General features: G+C 37.5%; 3 protein-coding genes across 3 annotated transcripts in view; 1 reads left to right on the plus strand and 2 right to left on the minus strand.

The window, feature by feature from the left end:
* The window catches only part of LOC129803234 (lissencephaly-1 homolog), a 37,485-nt gene extending 36,913 nt beyond the window's left edge, over positions 1–572 (minus strand). The window contains exon 1 of the mRNA XM_055849683.1: positions 448–572. The gene's annotated coding sequence lies outside the window, so the exon portion shown is untranslated. The remainder of the gene's footprint in view (positions 1–447) is intronic.
* A 13-nt stretch (positions 573–585) lies between these two features.
* LOC129803228 (U6 small nuclear RNA (adenine-(43)-N(6))-methyltransferase) lies at positions 586–2,223 on the plus strand. Its single transcript, XM_055849675.1, has 2 exons — positions 586–796; positions 856–2,223. The coding sequence occupies exons 1-2, from the start codon at positions 692–694 to the stop codon at positions 2,134–2,136; spliced, it is 1,386 nt and encodes a 461-aa protein (XP_055705650.1). The 5' UTR covers positions 586–691; the 3' UTR covers positions 2,137–2,223.
* A 3,862-nt stretch (positions 2,224–6,085) lies between these two features.
* On the minus strand, positions 6,086–8,229 carry LOC129803210 (mRNA export factor Gle1). Its single transcript, XM_055849634.1, has 2 exons — positions 8,112–8,229; positions 6,086–8,042 (listed from the first exon to the last, which is right to left on the minus strand). Exons 1-2 carry the CDS (start codon positions 8,127–8,129, stop codon positions 6,159–6,161), a joined length of 1,902 nt encoding a protein of 633 aa, XP_055705609.1. The 5' UTR covers positions 8,130–8,229; the 3' UTR covers positions 6,086–6,158.
* Between the last annotated feature and the right edge of the window lie 462 nt (positions 8,230–8,691).

The raw sequence follows: 8,691 nt of genomic DNA on the forward strand, positions 1-8,691 counted from the left end.
CCTGAATCTAAGTATCTCAGCTGATCTCAGCGAAAGATTAAATATCCCAATAAATACCAATTGCATTCCCATTTGAGACACGGTACTGTTCTTCACTGCCAAGTGAGACGCTTTCCTCGCTGTCGCAACTTTTGTTTTTTCACTCTCATTTCTCTCAGAACCCTTGATCAAAATACACCCGTTTTTTGGCTAAGACAACACGTCCGGGACTACAAATACCCCATACCATCGCTGCCCCAATAATTCTCCTATGGATTCCCAGCAAAATAATCAATGTTCATCAATGCAAACACCCTCCAATTTGATCGATTGCGTTGGATGAAAAATTTTTCACACTGGCTTACGCCATCTTGGATGAGCACTTTCAAAATTTATCGCACTTTTTCACCCCAAAAATCACAAGGTACAGGTAAATCTCCATATGTGACATATACAAGGAATACTTACAATGTAAGATGTGCAATTATTCACTCAATTCGATGATTCCTTCAGGTGGAAATCGCATGAAAACTGGGGGATGGTGAATCGCACTGAAAAAATTCTTTTTGCAACTGAACTGCGAGCTGACAGGTAGATTGCCAGTAGAGCCATCTACTGTCGAACATTTTGCAACTGTAAAGTATAAACTCCAGAAAGCCGCTGGACGGGTTTTCTAGTGATTTTCTCGATTTTCCAAGGATTTTCACGGAAAATGTCCAAGAATAAATTTATGCACAAAAGGAATATTTACCGTCGAGGTCCTGACTTTACGCAACTTGCAATAAAATACCCGGAATTCCTCAAAGTCTGCACATTGGTAGGTCTAACCTCAATCTTTAGGCGCATTTTCTACATTTTTTTGTTTATCCGTTTCAGGACCTCAACGGAAGTGCTCATGTTGATTTTAAAAATCCCGATACCCTTAGGATTCTGACGACATGTCTCCTGAAGCGAGACTTTCAGCTAGATGTGGAGATTCCGCAAGGTAAGCTTGTACCAACTTTGCCATTGCGATTGAACTATATCCTCTGGATTGAGGATATCCTGGCCAAGATCAACATAACAGACGCTGTGGGCTTGGATATTGGCTGTGGGGCTTCCTGTGTATACCCTCTACTAGGTGTCAAGTGGAAAAATTGGCGAATGTACGGGACAGACATCACGGAAGAAATTGTAAACAGTGCAAAAGAAAACATTGCAAGGAATAATTTACAGGAGAAAATCACAATTTTCCAGCAGCAGGAAGATGATCCAATTTTCTCACGTGTCCTGCAGGATCTTCAAAACCACACCCTTCACTTTTGCATGTGCAATCCGCCGTTCTTCGAGGACACAAGAACCTCTCCGGAAAATCGAACTGGAAACAGAAGCTCACCAAAGAATGCTCCAACGGGGAACTCCACGGAACTGTCTTGTTCCGGCGGAGAAGTGGCTTTCATCGAGAAGATCATAGATGAAAGTGCCAAAGTAAAAGACAGGGTATCATTTTTCACCACGATGATTGGGATCAAGCACCATTTATCCCATTTAATCAGAAAACTTCGCGAAAACGACATTACAAACTTCATTGAGACCCATTTTTGTCAAGGAAACACCACCCGATGGGGTCTAGCTTGGACATTTCGTGATGATTTACTCCTCAGAAGAGTGCCCTGCATAAATCCCAATCCGACACCAACTGGGAAGGTAGTCAATTTCTCTTTGACGAACTCAGACGAAGATTCTGTAAAATTCATCATTGAAAAACTCCGGAAGATTCTCACTGACCTGGAAATCAGCATTGAGATCCTAGAAGAGACTCTAACCAAGGCAAATTGGATTGTTCGAGCTCAGATAAATACTTGGTCTCATCAGAGGAGGAAAAGGCGCCAAATGCAGCAGAAGAAACCCACTGAAGAATCACAATCGCCAGAGAAAAAAAAGATTCGCCTCGATGGAAAATCCATTCTTGTAGCGGAAGTCTTCCTCATTCCAAGGGACAACCAAGTAAAACTGGAGCTGGTGTATCTGGATGGGGAACTGGGCAGAGATGGCGTTCATCAGGTCCTCCAGTACATCATGAACAATTGGCGCAAAAATGATCAAAAAGTCAAAGAAAAAGAGGAAGTTAATGAAGCCTTGAGTCCGGAAGAGAAGCCCGAAGAGACGAGTTTATAAATTGTCAAGACGAAATCACTCTAAGCTAAGAATTATGAGATTATAATCATCTTAAAGAAAAAATTAATAAAAGTTGTTGAAATTCAAGCAAAAGATTTTTCTTCCAAGGGGTATTGCATTGAGAAAACACAAACCCTTTGGGCAAAATATGTTTCCAGAAACTTAAAAATACGCCTTAAAATCGCATGAAATATTTTATTTTTAGAATTGTTTTAAAGAAATTCAAAACTATACAGAAACTGTTTCAAGTAAATCGCACCTAAGAAACACGAAAAATATCTTTGGAAAGGCTAAAATCTTTATTTAAAAAATGCGGCAGGAATTCTAGAACAAAAGAAGAAGTCTTGAAATGCCTCTACATGTAAGAAACACGGAAATGTTTCAAGGGGAAGAAAATTCTAGAAACTTAAAAACACTTCCAAGAAACACGGATAATTTTACAAAAATGCGAAGCTGTATTGAATGATTCTAAAATCGCGAAACAGCATTCAAGAAACACTTAAAGATTTATTTAAAAACGCGGGAATGCATCCAAAAAACACGGAAATGAATATTTTAGAAATACACAGACTTCTATTAAATTCTTCTATTAAAAGAATTCAACTAGATTACGCAAACGCATTCAGGAGTATGTGAATGTTTATAGAAAACTTACAGAAAAATAGAATAGACATAGAGAAAGCATTTCAATATAACCACGGAAATACATAAAAACACTGAAACATTTTTTTGAAATTCGGAAGGTCTTGTATAAATTCAGAAATACTTTTAATGTAGATTTTTTTTAAATCGCGAAATCGCACCCAAGAAACCCAGTAACATTAATGGAATAATGAAAATGCTCTCAATAAACGGGGAACTACTTTTAAAACCGTGCAAACGCATAAAAGAAATAGAAATGTTTAAATGAGTAAAAACACATTCAAAAATCCCGTAAGTGTTTATAAAATCGGAAAACGCATAAAAAAAAAACACAGAAACGTCTCTAGATACACTGAAACTTCTCTAGAAGCTTGGAAAAAACATCCAATCAATACGAAATTATTTCTATATACGCATTTCTAGAAAATAGAAAAAGTATCCCTAAAACATGAAAGGCATTGTATTAAAGAGCAGTAAAAAAGTTAAAATTGAGCAGTAAAAAGAAAATTTGATACAGTGATATTATCGTCCAAATTTTTACAAAGGGAAAATAAAGGGATTTTCATTCTATCTGCAACAATTTTAAATGATAAATATATAAATTAGACCCATTTATGTAAAGATTTAAGTTTTTTACTGGCCATAATTAGATATTTCACTGCTAAGTTTGATTTTTTTTATTACTGCTCGCTTGTTTTTTTGCCAACAAGACAACGCTTCTGATTTTGCAAGAATATGTCCAAGAAATACGACAGTGTTTCTAGAAAATCAAAATCGATCATAAGAGATACGGAAAACTTTCTATTAAACGCTAAAACTCGTCCCGAAAGTACAAAAATAAGTTGAAACGTTAAAACCTTTTTAAGAACGCGAATACACCTCTCTTCTAAATACAAAAAAAAATCAATCTTAAATTAAAAATCACATTCAAGGAAGAAGAAAATTCTTCTAGAAACATGGTATAGCATTTAAGAAACATGAAAAATTTTATTTAGAAGCGCAAAAAGCATCTAAAAACACGAAAACCCTTCTAGAAACGATATAATCCTTATCAAAACGTGGAAACGTAATCTAGAAACACGGACACTTTTATGAAATACTTAGAAGTACGAAAATGTTTCGATTTAAAAAAAATCTAAAAACTTGCAAAAGTTTTGATCACATCAAACAGGTTTAGGACCTTTCTAAAATCACGCGAATGATAACGAAAATTGGGAACGCATGCAAAAATTCCGTAAAGATTTTTGTAATTATATTAATGCATTAAGAGCGTTTCTTTAGAATCGTAAATATTTGTAAGATAGATGAATTAATTCGGAATTCTGTCTATTTTGGAATGTTCAAATTTCCTCACTGTACTGTATCAGATAGATAAACAGAAAAAGAAAACCACGAAGAACTACAAGACTTTACATTCGAGAGTTCTTCTTCATTGTTGTTTCCTTTTGCCATTTAAAATTGTTAGGAAATATCAAAAATCCCCATTACACATGATTCCAAATTAGTCATTCTTACTCTAAATAGATTCAAGAAAACGGTGAAAACGTATTTAAGAAATGTGAAGATGTCATTAGAAGCATTAATATGCACGTCTATAAAGTAGAAAGAGCATCCCTAAAACAAGGAACAATTTCTGGATTTACAAAAAACGTGAACAAAAATCTAAGAAATACTAAAGCATCTCAAGCAATGCAGAATCAAAAGAATCTCGAAAGCGCAACCGTTTTTATCGAATTTAGGACATAAGAAAATATTTCTGGAATTGTGAAACGCATTGGAGAAACACGGAAAAGTTTTAATGTAATTTTTTGAAGAACTTGCACTCTTGCAAGCCAAGTACAAAAATTAATTACAAAGATGCCCTATAAATAAATAAATAAATAAAGGGAAATTCTAAAATATCTATAGAAAATTATAATTGTACTAGTGGAAACGTATCGATAAAAAAGGAAGCGTCTCCCGAAAATCAAAAATGTTTTTATAAGTTCGGAAACGCTTCCAAGAATCACTAAAAATTTTAGAATCATGTAACGCATCCAAGGAGTACAGAAACCCTTTTAGGATTTTTAAATCGCAGCCAGAAGTAAAGCAACGTTTATGGAATTAGGGGGAGGTGGGGCTACTTTGAGCTGTGGGGCTAGATTGTTATACGACTTTTTCGCCTATTTCTAAATGAAGCTGATCCTTACAATTATTTTATCTAGATACACAATTATTATTTTGTCTATCCAAATTAATCATGTTAATACCTAGTTTCCTTTAGAAACATGTGAAAAAAATCGTATAACAATGTAGCCCCACAGCTCAAAGTAGCCCCACCTCCCCCTACGGAAACGGTCTCAATAAATACGAAATATTTTCAGAATCGTGAATGAAAACAAGTAATATTGAAATGTTTCGTGTTTACTGAAAACAGATCTAAAAAAACGAATACGTTTATCGAACCGAACAATGCAAACAAAAAAATAAATAAAAACAGAAATATTTCTGTAGAAGATTTTTGCTAGAAAAATCCAATAAACAAGAAAACAATTCTGTAAGTAAACGCATACACACTTTTAAAGCTAGTGCTTTTATGAATCTGCTTTTATGAAATACGAAAGAATATGTTAAGGCCTCTACATCCTATACACATTAGGAAAATTTTCGTAAAAATGCATTTTTGATAGAATTTTGACATTTCCACCTAGAACTGCAGGTTCCAGGCCTTTCAGGCGTTTTTCTTTTAAAAGCATTTTTTTAAAGGCCTTAACAAGGAAATTTCTATAAAACGCTGTATTCCAAAAAATACCGAAACTTTTGAGAAACACTCAAATCTTTTTTAAAAACGCAGAAAACCATCCAAGAAACCCTAAAACCACGCCTCTGGCAAGTGCCTGAAATTTGAAGCCACTTTCTCATATTTCGATTTAAATTTATATGGGATTTTTTTTGCACTCGCTACCGTTACGCTAAATATCTAAAAAGTGAGAAGTTTTTCCGTATTATAAGATACCTTTCCGTATGGAGAAATATACTAATTTTTTTGTTTAAATACATTTTTTCCTCGGAGCACTGTGAGCTCAGTCCGAGATCAATTTAGGAAATTGGCTTCAAATAGCTCCATATAAAAAAATTAACTTGCCACATGCTTGTCTAAAACCATCTCAGAAACATGATAAAATCGCAATAACGTTAGAAATTGTAAGAAAAGAAAGACATTCCTTTCAGAAACACATTGTCATTCATTTTCTTTATGATGAGCCCCTTGAGGAATATTCCTTGGTGCAAGGATTTGAGAGCTTAATTATTAGAAACTCAGTCTAACTCAGTATTGGAAAACATTTAATAATCGTAGTAATTTCGTAAATCGTACAATAGTCGTAAAAGATCACAAACACTCACCAAAAATTCGCCTGGAGAGCCCCATCTGGCCTATTGAATTTGCCCTCCTTCATCACTGTCTCCAGCAAAACCTGCAGCCTGGACTTGGGTCCACCCTCATCCACCAGCTCCAACTTGGGAAAGTACTGATTCTGAATGGCAAAGATGAGCTTGAGGAATTGCTTCCCGTACGAACAACGCATCTCCTCGCCGGCAATCTGCAGCACTTCCAGGATCATCGTGGCACAGATTTCTGGCAATGGTTCCAAATTGAGGATATTGCATAGCCAAATCCAGCCATTGTTGAGATCATGCGGATGGGGTGCGGTCTCCCCCATTCGGGGCTTTGTCACCAGAATGGCCGCATAGAGTCGTGCAATTCCGGCCATTCGGCTCAGGTAAATGTTTTGTGGCTCGAGTTGACCATTGGTGACCTTGTAGCCGAGGAGTTTCATGTAATCTTCTGTGGATTGACCTTCGAACTGGGGAATGAAGTAGGGCACGAGGTAGGGGCAATCCCGATAGGTATGAGCCAGGAAGAGTATGCCGAAATCCGGGAATTTCTGCCAGAGGGCAACTATCACAGCTGCTAGAGCGAAGGCTGCTTTGGGATTGCTGGCAACTTCCGTTCCTGCCTGACTGACAAACTTCTTTGACAGCAAAACTGTGCAGAACTTCTGGCCAAGCGGATGGGCTGACGTGTTCACCTGTTCGCTGCCACAGGAGACAGGAGTTCCACTGAGCAGGGCAGCTAGTTTGTCATATTTGTCCCGAAGATGATCAGCACTCACGTCGGATATTGCATTTACCGGGATATTTATGGCTTTTTGACAGTTGATCCGGAACTTTTTGAGGCTGTCATTGTCATCTCTGGACAGAGGCTCAATGGCAGATGAATATTCCACCAGTTGATTCATGACCTTTGTATAGTGCTTCTGGGATTGTGGACTGATGAATTGATTGAGTCCCTGGACCTTCTGCAGGGTATCTGTTTGATCCACGGAGGCTTTTTCCTCTTTTGCTGGCTTTGCAGCTTCCTGATTGAGTTTCTGCTTGGCCTCTTCTGCCGCTGCGGCATCCTGTGCGATCTTCGTGACAAATTCCTGCTGCAACTTATGCAGATCCTCAGCTAATCCCTCTATCACTTTGACAGCACTCTCCGTGATGTTCCCTTCCGCAATGGACTTTATCGTGTGATCGTAGCTGGTAATTAGCATATTCGCTCGCTCATTGATTGACACGTAGTTCAGAAACAGGTTCTTATCTATGCTCATGAGGGTGAGAACAAAAGTCTGATAGCCTTTTTTGAATTTTTCCTGACCCTTTTCCAGAGCTTCCATGCATGACTTCATTGCACGCCACTGCTCAAGTTTCTTCTGTTGATTGTCGATCCTCTTGCTATTAGCCAGCATCACCTCTCGCATCTGTTCATCCTGAATCCGACTGAGTCTCTCCTGTTCCTCCAGCGTCTGCTTCACTCGCCGCTCAGCCTCCTCAAACTGCGCAGTAAGCTTTCTCTGCAAATTCCTCTGAGACTCACTGTAAATAGCCTCCAAATCCGTCTGCTTCATCCTCTGACGGTTCATCCTCGACATAATCTCCTTCTGAATGGCCTCCTTGCGCAGTTTCTCCAAACTCTGCAACTTCCGGATGTTGGAAATGTCATCAAAATACTCCTTCAAATTCAAATGAGCGTTTCCCATCCCTTCTGAATACTCTGTTTCTTCCCACACCGTCTTCTCCGGTGGCTTCTTTCTCTCATCAATAGTCAGATCTGCCAGTTCACTGGCCAGGGAACGTTCTCCGGCATTTGGCCCAATTGTTGTCTCCCGGATAAGAGGTGAAATCTTAGCGGCATTTGCCAATATCGACTGTTTGAGTGGTTTGAAATCAAAATTTATCTGAAAAACAAAGCAGTTTTACTAAAATTTGTCAATTTATCCTGAAAATTGTGTTATCTTTCAACTAACCGATGATTTGGAATTCATTTTTGGGGCCTAAACAATCATGTAACACAAGAAAAAGGGGATTTTTAGACAAAACTCCTTCTCCCTAACCATACAAAAAATTGGCACAAAACATTGTGCTATAAAAGCCAGTGGCGTCGGGTTTAGGGCTCATATATTTTTGCCAAGGGGGAGATATTTGAGTGAAAATGTGTACACCACTTCCAGGCACTTCCACGATTTGTATGGAAGGGAAGAGTCCTTCACACTTCCAAAATTTCGCAGTACTCTCGAAAATATGGCAATACTTCCAGCACTTCTTGCACTTCATACACTTCTCATACTTAGAAATCAGTAATTTATTTAATCTGATAAACAATCTACAGTGCTGTCTCTCTATATGCACACTCTCTATATGCACAGCTTTTGTGTCGGTTGCATTCAAAATCCATTTGTTTACATTTTGACAAAGTAATAAAGAAATTTATTTTCTTGGTAACTATTTTTTCTTGTTTTTAATTTTCTTAGTTTTATTTTTTCTGTCTCATATTATATTTAAAATAACACGGGAAATTCTAGAACAATTAAAAAATTGATAATTTAT

Source organism: Phlebotomus papatasi, chromosome 2 (assembly GCF_024763615.1).
Source record: "Phlebotomus papatasi isolate M1 chromosome 2, Ppap_2.1, whole genome shotgun sequence".
Classification (NCBI taxonomy): Eukaryota; Metazoa; Arthropoda; class Insecta; order Diptera; family Psychodidae; genus Phlebotomus; species Phlebotomus papatasi.

Bases quoted from the DNA above. Each gene is read 5' to 3' on its own strand.
- LOC129803228 (XM_055849675.1), top strand. From the start codon at position 692: ATGTCCAAGAATAAATTTATGCACAAAAGGAATATTTACCGTCGAGGT. The intron at 797-855 runs GTAGGTCTAACC...TATCCGTTTCAG, and splicing joins TCCTCAAAGTCTGCACATTG to GACCTCAACGGAAGTGCTCA.